Genomic DNA, 20,607 nt, shown 5'->3' on the forward strand with positions numbered 1-20,607 from the left:
TTCCCCATTTCATTTTGTTTTTTTAAAAAAGACCTCTAGTGAACTACAAACCATTAAATGCAAAAAATAATCACCATCATCAGCAGTACGATTTATATTTATTCAAGGCCACTCAATAACTTGGTTGCCTTGGTGCCTCATAAACATATATATTCTTTCCTCTGTTGCACCTGTCGAATGGTTGGATGCCCTTATTCCATAGGCGCCGACTCCATGGGGCTTGAGGGGGCCCGAGCCCCCTCAAAAATTCGTTTGGGGGGGCTCTGCCCCCCCAATAATCTCCAGCGCCCCTCCAGCAGAGCGCCATCGCCGCCCCTCCCCCAGCCCAAAATGCACAGGGAGGGGCGGGCTGCATGCCTCCTGCCCTCCCTCCCGAGCAAAAGCTCCACCCAATTTCCTTTGGAGCTGATTAATAGGCGCAGCACGCTCTCCCCTATTCGCTCACGAGGAGGCGGCGCCACTTTATTTGCATATTCATGAGCTTATTTATTATTCATGAGCTTTCCCGGGCCCCCCCAATATTTTTTATAAGTTCGCGTCCCTGCCTTATTCACAGCATCTCTGGTTACATTTGTGTGGACAGGTCCCATACAGCCCTTCCCCATTTCATTTTGTGTTTTTTTTAAAAGACCTCTAGTGAACTACAAACCATTAAATGCAAAAAATAAGACTAGGGTGACCAGATTGGCAACCTGGAAATTATTTTACCACTGAAAGTTGTTGATGTGTCTAGTAAGGATTGTGGCAGGAGATTCCCACTAGTGGCTGCTGGGGGAGTTGCAAGGAGGTAGCAAGAGCTGGCTCTGTCAATCCTGCACAGGTTCAGACACCTGCTGACTGTCCAGATGCCTGGGCATGGGGATGCTGTCTTCAGTTAGCCGCATGGTCAGTTTGCAGTCATGCACTGTACTACAGTGGTACCTCGGGTTACATACGCTTCAGGTTACACACTCCGCTAACCCAGAAATAGTGCTTCAGGTTAAGAACTTTGCTTCAGGATAAGAACAGAAATCAGGCTCTAGTGGCGCAGCAGCAGCAGGAGGCCCCATTAGCTAAAGTGGTGCTTCAGGTTAAGAACGGACCTCTGGAACGAATTAAGTACTTAACCCAAGGTACCACTGTACACTGATAGTCACCCCCTTTCTTGCTGCCTCATGTCTTTCTCAGGCAAGGATGTGGACCCCTCTGCTCATCAGAACTTCCCCAACCCCACATCTCACTGATGGCTTTAAGGAAAGAAGAAACTCCAGGTGACCATTGGTCAATCCTACCAGGATCATATCTGTGTCTCCTACCGGGAAACAGCCCTGTGCTTGAGTTTTCTGTCTAGTGTGTCCAAACAGATGGAGCACAATGCTCACAACTGAAGCTCCTGCATAGCCTCTCATGGGGTGAACAAAGTTCTCCTACGTTAAGGTTACCAGACTTCCCCGTTTCCTGGGGACAGTCCCCAGATTTACAAACCAGGCCCCATAATAAATCCATTGAAGTTGAAAAGTGTCCCTGGATTCATTGAAAAAAATCAGGTAACCTTATCCTACGTGGGATGGTGCGTGAGTGTGGTTAGTTGTGACTGTGGGCTCCAAGCTACAAAATTGAACCTCAGCCATGGCTAGGAGGTCTGTTCTCCCTTGTATGTGTTGGTGATCCAAAACAAAATGGTATTGCAGTGAGGAAGGTCAGGGACTAAGTGATCTGTCAAAAGGAAGGGTCTAGTCGGCCTTGTCCTTCTTCTTTGTGGTGAAAGGGACTTTGCTGGCCACTGCACTGCCAACAGCTCCCACGCCACTGGTCATTGCTGAGACACTGCCCTTGACTAGTCCAACGCTGGCTGTAGGGACGCTGGCCACTGCTGTTTTGGTGAGTTCAAAGCCTTTGCTGCCAACCCAAGCCACTCCCCCCAGCGTTGCCCCCACGGCTCCTCGGGTGATGCTGCACAGGCCTCCTGTCACTCTCCAGATCACGCCAGACTGTGGCTGTGGGCAGTCTTTCCTAAGGTCTGAAAGATACAGAGACAAAAGAAAAAGAGAAATGAGTTAGATGCTTCTCTCCTGATTGCTCCGAGCGATTTCAGCATCGTAGGATGTTTCACTGCCAGACGGTGAAAAGGTCAACGTGTCTCAGTACTTGGCCTCACTCCTTCAGCATACATCAGTAGCATACTTAGATGATGTTCTGACCAGCCAAGAGAAATTCATGATGGGACACACTAAAACTAAATGGGGAGCTTGTCCAATCCCTGTACTAATAAGAGCTCCCTTCATCGTGACAGATACTGGGAGGAAGAACCGTGAGGTACTTTCAAACCTTGCTCGAAAGGATTTTAATTAATGTATTTGAGAGGTTTCTAGATGCTGCTTTGTCACAATTTATCATGCTGAGTAAATCACAATAGAACTGAAAATAACAATAGGACCGATATAAAAAGTAAAAAGTAAACATATATCATATTACCCAAACCAGCACAAAACAAACAAAATGCCGAACATAGCATAGTCATACTAAACCCAGAGCAGTCTAATATTAAGTCACGGTAAAAATGTGAGTCTTAAAAGCATGTATGGAACTATCAAGAAAATGAGCCTGCCTGACTTCATATGGAATCACATTCCATAGCTGTGGAGCCACTGCTGAGAAGACCCTGTTCCCATGGGGGAGTGTAGGAGGAGAAGGGGGGGAGTCAATGCTGGATAACCAAATAAGCAGAGTAGCAATCGGCCTATGGGCTCTTTTAGGGGCCCCACAACAATGGATTGAAATAATATTGATTTAATCTTGAAATTGGTTTATTAAAATTGTTGGCCTGTAAAATAATAAAAAAAGTATTAGGAGATAATTTGCAAGCTCCTCCACCAGAGATTTTGACTGCCATGGGGCCTCCACAGGGTTTCATCTGGGACTGGGGGAAGTCCCACTGTGCTACTAGGACTCATTACACTGGCTGCTGCTAGCATACCTACTTAGCTGAATACAGCCCTTGGCCCTGCCTACTGTGTGGATTACACTGCTATGTGATTTGGTAATTTGCAGTGCATATACTGTGCTGTAGATTGGGTGTGACATTCCTTGACTACAGCCTGCTTACAGTGGCCCAGGTCAGACACAACACTAAGGGAAGCCATGGCTTGGCACCAATGAGGAAATGTGTTGGTTCCCAAAGAGAACATGGCCTCTTTTCTACTACTCCAGGTCTCCAGCTTCCATGCTGCTGTGAGCAAAGCTCTGGCTTGTCCTAGTATGATGTCTAAACCTGGGTTTAGGGTTTGTCTAACCCAGACAAACCATACAGAAACAAGCAGTTTTTCTCCCATAAGGAAGGATATAATTTTAATTTGTAAACAGTGGCTTGGTTTGGGAACTACCTGCATGGAATCTAGCTTGCCAAATATTGTGTGAAAGAGGTTTGTTTTGCTCCCTGAGTATGTAATTATGCTTACCTGAAATATACCAGTGACACTCTCTTTTTTTGGGAACTATTGTAATGCTAAATACCTTCCGCTGACAAAGCCCTTTCCAACTCCAGATAAATCAGTATTTTGACTGCTTTTGTGGTCTTTTTTATTTTCTTAAATGTCTGATTTCATATTCTATTCTGCTTTCTCTGCGTAAACCCTTCTCTCTCTCTCTCTCTCTCTCTCTCTCTCTCTCTCTCTCTCTCTTTCTTTCTTTCTTTCTTTCTTTCTTTCTTTCGCCTTGAGTTATTTAAAAGACCTTACCTGCTAATATACATATCTGCTTGGCACAATGCTATTTGGATACATTAGCCAAGACTATGCAGTAGCAAGATAGGGATGTCTCCCTGTTTTAAATGAAAAATGTGTATAGACTTCTGCGTCAGCCTCAGGTATTCCATTTTCATGTGTGTTGAAGAAGCTTGCATCTATCTACCTAGGTGGCAGTAACTCTGGATAACTGCAGGTTATCCTAAAAATACCAAAACGTCAACCCAAAGTTGATAAAGAGCTACCTGAGAAAAAATATACTGTATGGAAGCACTCAAAAGGATGGAATGGCTCAACCACTTTGCGTGAGGCATGTCAGCACTCAAATCTTTCTGAGAGGAACAGAAGTGGGGACATTCTTTTCAGCCCAAGGCCAACCTTCTGGGGGGTCACAAACCAGGGTTGTGAAGCACCAGAAACAAAAGTGGGCAGACGAACGAATGTAATTTTTGCCTTGGTACAGTAGATATGTTTCTAGCATATTCACACACTTCTCCAACCCGTTGAGCAAGAATCACCATCAAAGTTCAGTGACACATTCCAGAAAGACAAAAACACTCAATGTGAAGCAAGGCTGGTGAGGGGAAGTAGCCCAAGGAAAGAGGGTGTGTGGTCTGAGGAGAGAGTTCCAACAGCTATATAGAGGTTCCTCACCCCATAGTAGAAGGGAGGGCTGCCTGGTTTTTAAGCAGAGATTGTGGCCATTTATCTCAAAGCTGTGCAGTATTGGATATGCAGCTGCTGCCTTAAATACCCCTCTGTGCTGCTTCACTCGCCCTCCTCTCCCACCTGCTACTGAGAGCAGCATTTCCCTTTTGCAGGCAGAAGAGGAAGCCAGGTGAACAGCATGTGGGGTAAATGATGCAGAAGGACAGGTGCCATCTCTGCAGCAGGACCTCCTACTTGGAAAGGTGACATGCTCTCACCAGGTGTCCCTAGGAGGTTCTTCCCCTTCAGCTTCAATGCCTTCTTCTATGCATTCTCTCTGTTTTAAAATGGCCAGTCATGGATCTGAGGTCGCAGTACAAAAGCTGCATCCTGGGTGTCACCATTTTTGTAAGATTGCACACTTTAAGGATGGGGAATAAGCCATTCCAATAAATCCCCAGTGTGCTCAGGTGCATCTGGGATGGCTCTCTCTCCTGGGGGTGGGGGTGGGCTTCTCTTGAGTCAGGAGGACACATGAGAAGTGGGGATTCTTCAGATCTTGTTGGACTATGGCTCCCATTATTTCCCAACCTCTACCTACGCTGGCTGGGGCTGATGAAAGCTGGAGTCCAATAGCGCCTGGAGGGCAGCAGGTTTTCCATCCCTGCATTAATCTGGCAACCAGTTTTAGTACCAGGCATTACTCTGTTACATTGGAAGGAATATTATTATTATTATTATTATTATTATTATTATTATTATTAAAATTTGTACACCACCCTTTATCCGCAGATCTCAGGGCAGTGCACAACATAAAATTACAATGTAAAAACCACAAAACACATAGTAAAAAGAACAACAACAAACCAATATGAATATGAGCACTTGAGCAGGCTTTTGCACACTCTCTGCTGAATAACCACAGTGATCTGGGATGAGGTGCTGCAGCTTCCATACAGATTGGGACCTTTTTATCCTCAAAGAAATAATCATGCACTGCTCTCCTCTGGAGAATTACAGAGGTTTTTTGCCCTCACGCCCACTCTGTGGAGAATGCTGATCACCACTGCCCGGTTTAAATTCAGTGTGTGTGTGTGTTTATGTGGGGCTTCTAGTGGGACGTGCTTCCTGTGTCCTGGGCCCTGAGGAAGCCGCAGTGATGAATGGTGCCCTGCTGAAAGCCTGCATAGTGATGTGACATAATGGTGCCTCTCCACACAGCCCAGGCCAGAGGCCCTGTCAGAACTAGTCAGCTCCTTGGCAAGGAGAACCACAGTTGCCCTGTTAAGAGTCCTGAAGAGCGAGCCTCTCGGGAGCTGAACAGAGACATCCTTAAGCACCTTTTACAGTCCACAGATCACACAGGGCCGGAATTCCCTGTCACAGACAAAAGCAGAGTCTGAGAAAAACAGCTCAGTGGAAAGCATCCTGTTCCCAGCCATATCCAGGGAGGTGTGGGGGGGATATGAATAGGCCGTGGGTGTCCAATCAGATGCTGTCAGCATCTCACCCACCACACTGACCCTGGCCAGGAGTATCTGCAGAGAACAACTCCCTGTATGTCGTTGGCGCTTGCTTGGCTACTCTTCCTTCTCTCTGAACTCCAGACGTCAACAAGCTCCAGGCTGTGCTTGTGGAGGAAGCCTGCTGCTGCAATGTGCTGGTTAGTCACCATTCCTTTAAGAGGATTCTTCTCTCTCAACAAGTTGCTGGCTTAGCTGAAAGGAATCCAGGATGTTTGTTCTTCCGAACATAATTAATATGCCAGGAAAAACTGACAGTTCAGCTCAAATACAACAACAACAACACACCACCTTTTGACGTCTCTCCACCCCCTTTTTTATTTTCAGCAGTGATTGAATTTAATATTGATTCTGGCAGTGGATTTCCTCAGCTTGTGAGGAAAGGGCTTGCAAAACACCAAAAAGCAGGCACTGAATAGATAATGGAATCGGAGGATCTTGGGATGCGTCACAGGTGCCTGGAGATGTCAGAGCAACAGCTTCTGGGCAAAACCTGCCCACCTCACACTCTCATCCTTGCTTGTATCTGCAAGTGTGGTGCAGTGGTTAGAGTGTAAGGCTAGGACTTGGGTTCAAATCCCTACCCAGCCGTTAAGCTCACCAGGTGACTTTGGGCCAGTTACCATCTCGCTGCCTGGTCTACCTCTGAGGATTGTTGTGAGGATAAAATGGGGAGGGGAGAAGCATGCATGCCACCTTATTTATAAATAAATAAGTAAACAAAATCTGTTTGTCTTAGCAGGCACCCAGGATGTGAGCCTTTGGGAAGAGACCACCACTTTGTTACTTCCAGGGGACTTTGTGGTAGAGTGTACAGTATTGTACATTAAAAACAGGACTCTCGAAGCCATGGCCTTGTGAAGATGGCTGGGAGGTGTAGTGGTTCTCAAACCATCCATATATACCCCTATAGCAGACTGGCACCCACAGCTACTAGAAGAACATGGAGCAAGGTGAAGTCACAAGGCTAAGGTTTTGTCCAACATAAAATGAGCTTCAAGACATTTAAGCACCTTTTTGAGAGTTTAGTTTCCCAAATACAAAGCAGTCCGCAGGTTGAATACATGCAAAGTGCTTTCTAGGATTCAGGTCAATGCATGTCTCACCATTGAATGATTGAGCGGGAAATGGTTGTGTGAATCTAGCCTCAGTCTTGTCTTTTGGATTTAAAACTGCCTGGGTTATTGATGTCTCTTCCTGCTGCCCTAGTCTGGCAGCTGTAGGCAGCTTCCAAGTTCCAAGGCTTGAGCAATATACTAATATAGCATTTCCTGCTCAGTCAACACAAATTAGCCCTTGGACTTGGCAGTAACTGGCTGTTAGTTATAGCTACTGCAGTCCTGAAATGTTCCACACAATCGGTCAGCCTATTTCACCAATCACTTCAGGCCATCTACATTGCCATTTTATAGGGAGAGGTTGGTACTAGTGCCTAACTTCCCACAGTTGCAGGCCCAAGTTATTTTTGCACTTCTATTTTTGCACAACATGCACTTCTATGTGTACAGCTTACTTGTCACTATGGGAAAATCTGTTTCCTGGACTGCATCACTTCAGAATGCAGATGTGGGGGCCTCACACAATGGTGAGCAAGTATTATTGTTTAAAAACTCAACCAAGAAACTTATCACACCTTAAGGGTCAACCTATTTATTATGGCTTAAGCTTTCATGGACTAAAGTCCACTTCATCAAACTCCAGTTCGTGAAAGCTTATGCCACAATGAAGTTGATTAGTCTTTGATGTGCTATAAGACTTGTGGTTATTTTTACTACCACATATGAACACTACCATCTCTGGTAGTTAGTGAAAAGTGGACAAACCCTTCTCCCTGATATTTAGTTATATATATTTTTTACAAAGGAGTTTTTCTTCCTTCAAAGGAGCATTCAGTCATGTGAGTCCCCCCAATGGCAGCCTTTATCAATTCAGGGAGGATCAGGCCTGCAACCAAGCTGGGGGTTGGAAACAGGAAAAATGGCACCACCTCCAAAATCGTCTTGCCCAAACCAAGCTTCATAATGCTTTGTAGTTAGCCTGGCTCTGCTCAAAAGCAGTAAAAAGAAAACAATGGCAGTCATTATTGTTCTTAACGGCTTAAGTGCCTGTCCAAAACATTTTAGTACCTGAGGCAGATCACAAAATGGTGCCTCCCTTCCTACCAGGAGAGAAGGAGCAACGAGGCTGGGGAGGGGATAAAGCTCTATCCAGAGATCTACTGCCCCTGTGGATCCTGCCATCCGAGGCAGCTGCCTCACCTTGCCTCATGGGTGGGCCAGGTTGGCTCATATCTACATCTAAAGGATTTTGGATTGGAAAACAAAATTTAAAAACATTCACACAGAGGCAATAACACTGGTTCTCTGTATAGCAGGGGCCTTCTAGATGTTGCTGGATTCCAGCTCCCATCAGCCTCAGCTTGCATGGTCAGTGTCCAGGGTTGACAGGAGTTGTAGTTCAGCAACAGCTGGAAAGCCATCAGGTTTCCCATCCTCTTGTAAGGGCATACAGAGAAAGAGGAAATTATTTCTGACATGGCCACCGTCCTCCTCTTTGTTCACAAAGCACAGAAGTAATTTAATAGGTTTTTTTTTTTTTAATGGCATGAGAATTTTCAGAGGAAGGAGCCATGGCTACTCCAGAAAGAAAGCAGAAAGGGGGAAGAAGTACCGTTCTCCGATTGGCTGGAAAGTGTGTTAGGCTAGGAGTGCTTCCTTCACTGCAGCAAACACTCCCTCACTGTCTCTGCTCAGCTGGTCTCCAAGAACTGCAATAAACCCCCATAGTAAGCTGTCATGTAAGATAAGCATCGGATTTACAGTGCAAATTAGTCTCTCAGACAATGGAGTGAGCTAAGCATTTTGGTGGCATGGAGGAGCCCAGATTGAGAAAGAGATACAGACAGCAGAGATGAAAAACCACACAAAATAATCAGAGAGACGCAGACCCGCAGCCGGCCCAGGAAGCAAATTCGATTCCCCTGAGCTCACTGCTGCTGCCACTGCTGTGGCAATCTCTCCACCATCTGTCAAGGCTTTTCCTTTCAATCAATGACCTGGCCTTTCCTAGGGTTGCTTCAGCTTCATCTAACTCAAAGTCAATTTAGAGGAGAAGAGGAAAATAAAGATATGGGGGCAGGGAGGGGGAGAAACACCCCCCTGAGCACATGTCAGTGCCACTGCCCACATACAGTGCCCTCTTCAGCTGGGGGGCCCTGCCTGCTCCCAATCGATTCCTGTTCAGAGTTGGATAACACAAACAAAGCTGCCCTCTCCCTGACAGATCCTGGAGAAGCACAGTCTGAAAGGAGCGAGTGTTGAGTGACAGAGCGGCGGCAGGAGATTTACCATTTTCCATTATCCATGATGACAAAACGGAATCCTCACCCCGAACTCCTGCAACTTTAGCACGAAGAAGGCGAGAACACAAGGACTGGGTTTACTCACCGCAGTTATCCATAGTAACAGGAAAGCAAAGTGAGGAAGGTTTGCCTGCTAGGCTTGTTCACTGAGATCTCTTTCTGGGAAAGAAAATATGAAGGCTGGGGAACTCAGGGTGTTGAGTTTGCCAGCTTGCTGAGGAGCGGGCAAATAGATGGTGCAAACAAACCCAGTCCTTGCCAACTGCAATATGAAAGAGAGACAGTGCGGTGTAGTGGTTAGGGTGCCGCACTAGGACCCGGGAAACCAGGGTTCAAATCCCTGCTCTGTGAGGAAGCTCATTTGGGTAACTTTGGACTGTCCACTATCTCACAGGGTTCTTGTGCGGATTAAATCAGGATGGGAAGAACCACCTTGAGCTCCTTAGAGAAAAAAATGGGATATAAATACCACAAACAAACAAACAAACAAACAAAGGCGATTTTGAAGCTCGAAGTAATGCACAGTCAGAAGGGAAACTTTTTCCTGCAAGGCACCTGCTTTCAAAATAGCTGTTGGACCCAGCAACGTTTGAATCCCAGTTGGTCCTCTGGCGTTTTCCTGTCCTGCATTTCCTTCCACGTGAAAAAGACAGAATCTTAATTTTTTGTGTCCTTAGGGGCCACAAAGAACCCCCTAGCTCACTGGGTAGTTCCTATGGTAGGAGAGGAAGAAATGGATGACAACCAAAGTAACAGTGAAGCAAAGCAGCAGAGACGCCTGATCTTTATTCAGAAAATCTGCTATACCCATTCCAACAGTCAGGCAGGCAAGACCCCAAACAAAAGAGAATTGATACTTTTATACCATTAAAACAATAGGTTCACCTCAGTAATTCCCTTCCCATAATCCTATGTGAGATGTCTTATCGGGTGCTATAACAGGTAAGTATAGGTGCTAAGCTTTGGTAAGTATCTGGCAGGAAGACTGTGCTTTGTTAATCAAGTGTGCAAATTGTTGTGGAATTCTGCTTATGCTTTTAGGTGGGGCTTTGGAGAGCTGATGGCTGTGTTTTTCCATTCGCCTTTTGACAGGAGCGGAATTGCCAGTGGCGCTGCTGGCTCGGGATTTCACGACATGTCCGGGCATATTCCTGTTTGCCACCCCCCTGCATATTTGCATACTGTCACCTCAGGCATATGCCTTTATTATATGACACCTTGTGTTTGCTGAATAAAGTCATGTTTCCTGATTTCTCTGAGTAAGATTACCAAATGGGAATGTTGCAACAGTGCTAGAAGGAAATGGCAGACACGCACCAAAGTGAAGTTTCACAGGAACACAAAGCTGGTTACATAGTTTACATAAGAAGTCACTTTGTTAAATTTACATCTTGAACATTTTTCTTGGACCAGAGCTGTATTCCGCTCTTCATTTGGTTGCTCCTTTCTTGACAGTTCTTATTGATCCCGTGCTTTACCAGGAAACACAAGTAAAAGCAACCCCCCCCTTGTTCCGTTTACATCACACAAAAAGAAGATTAATGCTGACTGTTATCCATCTCTCATGATAGTGAGAGTGGCCGGAGGGTTTGTGGATGTAGGTCTGGTGCCAGAAGAGAGCTAAATCTTGTTAATCATTACAGCTGGCACTGGCTGGCATTTGCCAGTCACTTTGCCAGGAGATATCAAAAGCTCTGCTCCCCAAGAAAGTTGTCTGCAGGTTATGTGAGGGTCAGGATGAGCATGTACAAAAACTGGGATAATGCTGGGGGTGGAGCCCAGGGCATATCAAATAATTTCATTCTACAGATTTTGGTAACTAATGTTGTCAGAAAGATGTAGGCTCCAGGAGAATGTAGGCTGGGTCTCCTGGTGCCACCCAGTCTTGGGTGGTTCCCCCTTGGTATAAAATATGCAATATTATCTTCCTATGACATGTTTAGCGTCGACTTGCCCAGCATTTATGTGGCATTTCCCGCCTAAGCTATTCTGCGTTGAGATTCCTGCATTGCTGGGGGTTGGTCTAGATGACCCTCAGGATCCCTTCCAACTCTGCCATTCTGTTAAGCCAGGCGTGGAGGGGAGGGAGAGCCCCAGAAATGCCAATATGTGTTTAGCTCTCAGGATATTGAAAAGCTCCGTCAGCCAGAAGCGCCTGCCTTGGGACTGGTCAGGAGGCTGCTAACCTCAGCAGAACAGGAGGCAGTGCCTACAAAGCTTTGCTTGCCACAGGGCTTATCAGTGACACGGTTGGCTTTTAATTGTTCACTACTCAGGCCTCAAACAGCACAGAGCCTGCCTTGTCTGCAGCCAACTGCCAAGTGAAAGAGTTCAGGAGGGTAAATGAACAGCGATATGGTGCAGAGCAAGTTATTCTTTCAGCCTCAATGTGGGAGTGAACTATTGAACCTTCTAATCATGGAAATAGAAGGACCTGGGATGTGCTTAGGGTAGAGTTGGTGTGTGTGAGGCAAAAGAGAAATATATTGTGCAAGCCAACTCCCTAGTTGTGTCCAAGTAAATTATGTGCAGCCAGTACATGCAGGATCAAGATTTTCTTTATGCGGGGGCAAATGTTCCCAGTCTTAGGCCAGCACATGAAAAGCTCTATGGCAGCCTTTCTCAACCTGTGGGTCCCCAGATGCTGTTGAACTACAACTCCCATCACCCCTAGCTAGCAAGCCCAGAGCTCAGGGATGATGGGAGTTGTAGTCCAACAACATCTGGGGACCCACAGGTTGAGAACCGCCGTTCTATGGGAAACAATATTGGCTTTTCAGTTATCTATAAATCTATCTGTTAAGTACTATGTTTGTATGGAAGGTCAATGACCCATGTTTTCTGGGCAACTCTGCCCTGTGTATAAAGTCGGAGATGTGGTTGCTGTCAATGTAGTCGAGATTTGAACTGGCAGTTAAAGCTTGCGCTATCCACCTGCCCACTTCTTGCCAAAAGCAGAAGAAACAGGGCGGTGATAGCAGTTTTCCAGTACTATATTTGTGCGTGAAGAAGTTTCCATTTCTAAACCTGCATAACATAGCATATACTATTGCATATATTAAATCCGTATTATATAATATAGTACATTGCATATATCAGCCTTCTCCAGTCGGATGCTCTCCAGATATTTTGGACCACCATCAGTTGCAGCTAGAATGGCCAGTGGTCAGAGATGATGGTAGCTGCAGCCCAAAACATACATTACTATATTATAGTATACTGTATATAGTAGAGTATGTATGCTGTGCTATAGTAACATAATGGATACAAACAATATCATTTAATAGGGTGTGCACTGGCTACAAGACTCAACCTGTACCTGGGAAGCAGCCCGGGGTGTTTTGCAGCCTCTCTGTGCCTTGACTTGTTATTTGGGATGGGATTATCTCTGTTAAAAACAAAGCTCCATTTACCCCTCATTTACTACAATAGGAAATATAAGAATAACTATAACTCGTTTTTCCTTTTCACAGAAATGGATGAAATTTGCAGGTCTTTGCCTCCTCCTGCTGCTAAATTGTAGGCAGAGATATACAAGGCTCCACCCTCTTCTACAGAAAGATCTCTCCATTGACTTGCATCCATGTGAAAAACAACCATAGTATTAATATTTACTTCAACATCTCTTCCACAAATCACTGTGATTGCAGTGCCCTGGGAAAAATTCATCATGCTTAAAACTAGACTTATCTGTCCAAATGACCACCAGCTCTCCACCACTTCACCACTCAAGTTCAGAGCATTCCCCAAATCAGCTTGGTTTTGGATTGTTTAAAATATATATGCATGAGTAACTTTAAAAGCTCAAGTTACAGATAGGTAGCCGTGTTGGTCTGCCATAGTCAAAACAAAAAAAATTCCTTCCAGTAGCACCTTAAAGACCAACTAAGTCAGTTCTTGGTATGAGCTTTCGTGTGCATGCACACTACTACTGGAAGGAAATTTTTTTGTTTTAAAAGCTCAAGTACAATCCGATTTAAGTATTTGAAGGCCTCACCCAAATCACCCCATTCTCCTAATCTGGCAAGTAAACATTGCCGATGCGCAGCACTGCCATTCAGGCTGAACAGTTTCAAAGGTGTAATACATGTTTTTCAAAGGAATATCCCCATGAAGAGCATTTCATAGATCTCTTGCAGACCTCCATGGGTGGGCTAAAATTACCATGTTATCAGTTTTCAGTGCCTTCATTATTTTCCTTAACAGTTTAAACAAAGTGTATACTTTTGAGTTGTCATGTATTAAAATATTGATAAACCTTAAGTGAAATGTTTAGTTTGTTGTAATATAACATTCAAACCAAATGGTATACTCTTTTCCCTCCTCAAATACTTTCCTTCAACTTGGCTATTGGGGGGCGGGACCTGAGATAATCAATCTGCACTCTAGTGCCGCCACCCCGGCCAAGTTTTATGGAGTGGTGGGAGCAGCACTGCATCCACAGCCCTGCTGTGCTCAGCAGCTGGGGCAAAAATGTGGGATGAGATACATAAGTAGCAGTCAAGTACAACATTCCTTGTTTTCCTAGAGTGGACATGTGGGGGAATGTTTGGTCCAGCCAGTCAAAAACTTCCTGTTTCCTCCTGGCTGAGACATACTTCCTTTGAATGTGACTAGAGGTGGGTGTGACCTTACCTGTCCAGGTAACACAAAAGGACAAGGCACGCTGCACACTCTCTTTAATTTCCTCCATCGTTGGAGCAGCTTTTTCAGCAAGAGATGCTCTGTTGGCTTCCAGCCAACAGAGGACACTAGGATTATCCCCATATGGGATCAATCCACATACGCATACTTTGTAACTAAGTCTGCCTTCAGGGATCCAACTGTGAACTGAATGTGTGAGTAAACTTCTTGGATATACTTTACACAAGACTGTGGTGTGTTTATTCTTTTAAGAGGGATATAAGGGAACTTACCATGAACATACAATTCAACACTGAATTGTATGATAGTGAGAGACTTACACAAGCCTGCAACCAATTATCCGCTGTGTGTTTGAAAAGGGGAATGTGAAACTCTGCTAAGTAAAGGAACTTGCTAGTATAAGTTAGGAAGGATATTAATAAACAATATATCTTCTCCTTTCTCCCTGAACATTCCCACAAAAAAGTGGCAGGGCAGTAAGGTTGCATGCCAGACTGCAGCCAGCACAGCAGTTGGGGCCAAATCGACTCAGGATCCAGCAGACCCTGGACTTGCTCAGCCCTTACCCTTCTCCACTTCTGGAATGGTCCCATTCAGGGCCTTCTCCTGGCAGCCGCTGGAAGGCGTCCCACCAGTGGCACACCCAGTCACCTGCATGTTTGGCAGGGAGAAGGGAGGTGCCACATCAAAGGAGTGAGGCCTACAGCTTGCAAGAGACCAACTTTGTTGGGAGACCTGAGCAGAGGGACACCTCCACCCGATCCCAGGTTGGACTAGATGATCCTCAGGGTCCCTTCCAACTCTACAATTCTATATACCAGCATTAGATCAAACACACTAAATCCGATGGATTTCAGGATGTTTTCTAAGAGGGAAATGCAGAGTCAACATTTTCCAGAAAACCCACACCACTGACTACCGGGGCGGGGTGACAATCCTGACCTACTTTACAAGTCAGTGAAGCTCTAGTCTTCCTTTATGGGGACCAATAAGTGACAGCAGAGTTTGTAAGCTAATAGGTTTGTCCTGGGGCTGACTCTGGTCTTTGGAAAATGGCCAGGGAAAGTGAGGGGCAAACACAGCTATCAATATGATCATTAGGAAGGAAAACATAAAACAGTGTAAGAGCACTTGAAAGCTTTCAACAATGTGGCGCCTATTGGCCAGAGCTGCTCAGCATTTGCAGTTCCCATTGACTTTGGCTGGGTCAATATTAAGCAACTCTGAAAATCTCATCAAATGCCAGATGGTTTAGTCCCATACTTGGGCAGCATCACGGGAAATGACTACCCAGAGCTCTATATTCAGAATGCAGCTCAAAATTGTGTCCTATGACATAGTAAGCACAATAGGATTCAGAAGTTATTTTCTTCTGCTCATTGTTTCTGTTACCCATTAGCTTAGAAGCAGGGACACCAAGACTCTAACCCAAAGTGGAACTTAGACTTTTGACAAATATTTACCAAAAGGGAAGTATTAAGCTTCTAGCCCAAGATGGAAAATGCTCGCCAACCATTTACCCATATTCCAAGCAGACTGAGGGACAAACTAAGGATGGTGTGGGGGATCCCTAATTAGATCTCCCAACATTTTCTGAAGACCTGAAAGCAGCCATGCCCTCATCCCTGAAATTCCACCAGATCTGTGGCACTCTGAGATGCAGTTTTTATCCTTTCCCTTCTGCTGTTTCCCCCTCCCCACAAAAGCTGCTCTGAGTTGTGAAGAGTTGGAAAAAGCATTAGTGCAATCCTATGTGTGCTTGTCTGCAAAGACAGAAGTCCTACTTGGTTCACTTCCCTCAGGGAAGTGTGTTTAGGATTGCTGCCTAAGACACTGAAATGAAATCCTCCAATTAATGCAAGCCTTTCACCTGCACAATGGAATTTATTCTCCTCTCACTGCACATCCAGTGCACCTCATCTGTTATGGGAGTTCCCTTTGGAGCAGATTGAGGGGCACAGGGGAGAGAGCAGCAATCCTATTGCACAGGAGTAAGTCCTTGTGCTAATGGGATTTCGTTGGATACAGCTCTTGGTCAACACATACAGCAGGGTCAGGGAGCCTTGAGTCCTCCAGATGTTGTTCAACTACAACACCTATCTTCCCTGACCATTGGCCATGCTGGCTGGGGCTGATGGGAGTTGAAGATCAACATCAGGAGGGTCCTGTTTTTCTCCACCCTAGACATTCAGCTTGCTAGGGATCAGATGTGTTGTTTGTTGGAGTTTTAACACTACTGGGCATGCAATGTTTAATCAGCAAAGTAGCTTTGGGGGAGGATAGGTGACAACCTATAAGTGGGACCGTCAGTGTCTGATTATGAGCTCATAATTATTTATTATGATCATTGAGCTCATAAGACACACAGGACTGTGAATGTAACTCATCTTTTGACATCTGTAGCCTAAAGATCAGAAGCAAGGTTGCACTGCACAGAAGTTGTCCAAAAGCCAGAGACAGAACTGGCGCTCCCAACAGCAACTGTAGTGGCTAGTCTCCCGATTCTGGTATCTACATCAGATGCTTAGCATGCCTGTTGACAGACAGGGAATCAGCTGCTGGGATTTGTAATTGGTTAGTACATTTATGCCTTCTACTGACTCAAGTCAGAGGAGGCACCAAGTTGGCATTGTTGTACTGTTCGTATAAGGAACTGAATACCTACCAGATTTTCAAGGTAAAGAGTGGTAACAGAAAGCATTCACTCAACTAAGCTGTGAACTCATCCACATAAAGACACATCTTCCCAGCAATCGCTGCTTAAAGAAGGGTCGTGGGATGAACAGACTAACCCAAGAAAGATTATGTGTTAAGGCTTTCAGGAATTCTTTTACATCTGTCACATCAACACAAAGCCTCTCCCCTTCTGTGCAGCGAAATTGCAAGGCAGCACATGGCAGTGCTTGCTTGACACTTTGTCTGTGTGGAGGCTTTGATGACATTGGGGGTGGGGGGGCAACCCAGTTACGTAACAGCAGTAGTAATGAACTGAAGAAAACATGGACGAATCAAAGATCCAACCAGAATATATTTCTCAAGGAATCGGAGCATAATGTTTAGACTTGGGAGCTGCCTGTCGTCTTGTCTTACAGGCACTCAGAGACTTTTTGCATTGAACATTTAGGAATTGCTGTTTATTGACAGGCACAAACATTTATCTGCAGTGACTCTCAAAAGCTCCAGTGAGAGACTGCACCGAACCATTTCTGCCCCAGTGAGCACTGTCAGCACCCAAGTTTTCCTCCAAGAACAAGCTGAACTCAAAAGGGCATGGGAACCAGAGCACTTTGGCATGGCAACATACATAGAAATGCTTTGCCTCGATGCTCCAATGAAAGTCTTCCAGAAGCTGCCCTTTCTCTTGATTGTGCAAAGTAGCTCTTGATCAGAAGAAGCAGAAGAGAATCATCTGAAAAGCCAGTTTCCATGTCTCCCACCCCGATGAGATACACAACTTACGTACATTTATGCCTCATTTTTGTTCGTTCTGCCCTACTCTGCAGTAGTGTTGCCACCACACGATAGGGGTAAATTTTGCAGTGGATGAGCTAATCAGTTCTCTCTCCCACCACGCAGAGTGCAGCAGTACCCAAGTTATTAAGATCAGCTAACAATCATAGAATAGAAATTTAGAAAACTTTAAAAAAGCTTACTACAACAATAACGGACAAATGGCCAAGGGCATTTCCAGACAGGGGCTTAATATTATAAATGGGTCATGGAGATATAGCAAATGGGTCACTGGCAACGGTTTTTAAATTTTTTGGAAGGTCAACCTGATTTTTACAAAGCGTACTAAAACTAGGAAGCTGCCTGATCACCTCATTAATTTGCCAGGTGAAGGTGGGTCCATCAATTAACCTGGCACTCCAGTAGATGATATCATTGCTCCTGCTGTGGCAGTGGGGGTGGGGGGGGGAGAGCTCCACGTGTCTCCCCTCCACTACACCACTGTTGCTCAAGAAGTCATCTAAAAAGTTCCTGGACAATTTCCCACATAGGCACCAACTAGATGCAGCTCAGTCTAACTTGAGCAAGGTGGACCATGATGCAACCATACCCTGGGACCAACTATAGGGTTGTTGTCCTTAAGCAGGAGCCACAACGCATGCACAGAGCAGAGTTATTAATTCCTTTCCCTACCTCTAAATACTTTGGGGCAGAATGCATAGTTTTCCAACCCCAAAATGTCATCTGCCTGCAACAATCCTGAAAATGTGACTCAGAGAGTATGACTAGTGTAAGATAACAATTGAGCTGAGTAGGGACCTGAAGCTGGGCCTCTTGACCACAAGTTGGATGCTCTAACCACTACACCACACTGTTTCTCCTATATATATTGACAGTGGGAGAGAGTCCAGCTGTTCCAAATGTGTAGCCTGAGCTGGTTGGGCAGCCGTCCTCCCACTTCTACAGGCATTTGGATGAGCAGATATTGTCCAGACACATGTAGTTTAGGCAGACATGCATAGCTCAAATGCACTTTGTCCTACCTAAATCTGGAGATTTCCTATGCAATTGATGTAGCTTTTCTGTTTGGGATTTGAAATAATAGAGAATCTCTGGATTTAGGGAGAAAGCATGGAACATGTATATATACACAATAACACCCCTGAGATCATCTAGACCAGGGTTATTGTTGGCCAGTATTTTTCTAGTGTTCCTGCTCTTTCGAAGTCTGAGCTGGCTGGTTCTTTTTAAGTGATTATGTGAATGAGTTTGACTCATTGTGACTTCCATGGTGAATCTGCAACATTCTGAGCTGGAAATAGTACCTCGGGTTAAGAACTTTGCTTCAGGATGAGAACAGAAATCGTGCTCCGGTGGCATGGCAGCAGCAGGAGGCCCCATTAGCTAAAGTGGTCTTCAGGTTAAGAACAGTTTCAGGTTAAGAACGGACCTCTGGAATGAATTAAGTACTTAACCCAAGGTACTGGTCAAAGGAAGAGAGAGAAACAGGAAGTACTATATGGTCCTTCCCCTCCAAGAGAGAGGAGGAAATGACATCACAAAGAGCCCTCTCTACCAATTGTATTTCCTATGGTCTGAGTGTCTGCCCATCACCAAAAGAGTTCTGTGGACTCGGCCCCTTCTAATGCTAACTAGCAAAAATATGCACTTGTTACATTTTGGCTGCTAATTTCCCACATATATTGTATTACTTTCCCACAGATCAGCCTCTATTATGTGGCCATTATTTTAGGCTCCAATTATTCCCACAGTGACAGTTGCTGGACTTGGTCTGCAGTTAATAAGTGAGGTTACATGTTGTCCAGCCAACTAGCTGTTAATTTCTCTATTCAGGAGCTACTTCCCCTCACCACGGCTCCTGATGATATTACAAACTCAGCTCCCACTTGAAATGAATTATTTTCTAGCATAGAACAGCAGTGGGGAAAGTCTGGCCCTCCAGATGTTGTTGGACTCCAAAAGCCCCAGTGAGCAAGGCTCATGGGGATGAGAGCATTTGGACGATGCTCCATAGCAGATAAGAAGGAGCAGAAAAAAGGAATCAAGAGTTTTCCTAAAGGTGATAGCTAGAATTTTAATATACTCAACTCACCCTTGCTTTTCTTCTGCATGGCAAAGGAGCCCAGATATCTTATTTTACAACCTTTGTTGGAAAGTCATAGATCAGGAATGAGGCACTGCTAATCCATGTTGGGGGTTTGCTCCTAGGTGCTGCCATTTACAATGGTCTAATCAAATGGTGGCAGCCTCAGCACCTATGAAGCCGTCTATTATGGCCCTGACTCCTGTCTGAAAGGATCTTTTGAACCTTTAAGTCTAAAAACCGACCACTCCACCTTGTTTCAGGATCTCAAGGTGAAGGGACGCTCTAACTGTTTAGAAAAGTAATACAGTGGTACCTCAGGTTACATACGCTTCAGGTTACAGACTCCGCTAACCCAGAAATAGTGCCTTGGGTTAAGAACTTTGCTTCAGGATGAGAACAGAAATCATGCGGTGGTAGGAGGAGGCCCCATTAGCTAAAGTGGTGCTTCAGGTTAAGAACAGTTTCAGGTTAAGAACGGCCTCTGGAATGAATTAAGTACGTGACCAGAGGTACCACTGTACAGTGGTACCTCGGTTTTTGAACGCAATCCATTCCGGAAGACTCTTCTACTTCCGAAATACTCAAAATTCAGCTATTCAGCTTCTGCCTTCTGGAAGAAGATATAAAGGCCAGGACTAGCCGCCTGAAAAACAGTTTCTACGCTAATGCAATTCTGGTTCTAAACACAGCATAAGGGGTCTCTGTAGTATAGTGTATTTTAAAATGGGGTTTTAGAGTTTTTAGGGTTTTTTGAATGTTTTATGTAGTTTTTATGTAGTTTTATGTAGTTTTGTGGTAGTTTTATGTAGTTTTGTGGTAGTTTTATGTAGTTTTTATGTAGTTTTGTGGTAGTTTTATGTAGTTTTAGTGTAGTTTTATGTAGTTTTCAATTTCATTGTTCCGCAAGGGACAATGACAATAAAGATATCGTATCGTATCGTATCGTATCGTATCGTAAGAAAAACCGAAGCACAAAGGGCGGTCTGCAAATTTAATTGAGAAAATTGAGAATTACTCAATTCAACCTCCATTCAACCTCCAAGGCATGTTAGAAAACGGAAGCATTTACGTACATCCAGGTTTTCAGCATTCGAAAACCAAAACGTTTGACATCGGAAACGTTCGAAAACTGAGGTACCACTGTATAGAAAG

The 20,607-nt window shown here is 44.8% G+C and overlaps 1 protein-coding gene across 1 annotated transcript in view; it reads right to left on the reverse strand.

The window, feature by feature from the left end:
• Window positions 1-1,127: 1,127 nt before the first annotated feature.
• The window catches only part of LOC309358946 (transmembrane protein 263-like), a 270,600-nt gene continuing 251,120 nt past the window's right edge, over window positions 1,128-20,607 (reverse strand). Inside the window, exon 3 of the mRNA XM_081892278.1 lies at window positions 1,128-1,999. Coding sequence (XP_081748404.1) covers window positions 1,713-1,999 — 287 coding nt within the window. The 3' untranslated portion in view covers window positions 1,128-1,712. The remainder of the gene's footprint in view (window positions 2,000-20,607) is intronic.

Source organism: Podarcis melisellensis (assembly GCF_964234715.1).
Source record: "Podarcis melisellensis genome assembly, chromosome: 1".
Classification (NCBI taxonomy): Eukaryota; Metazoa; Chordata; class Lepidosauria; order Squamata; family Lacertidae; genus Podarcis; species Podarcis melisellensis.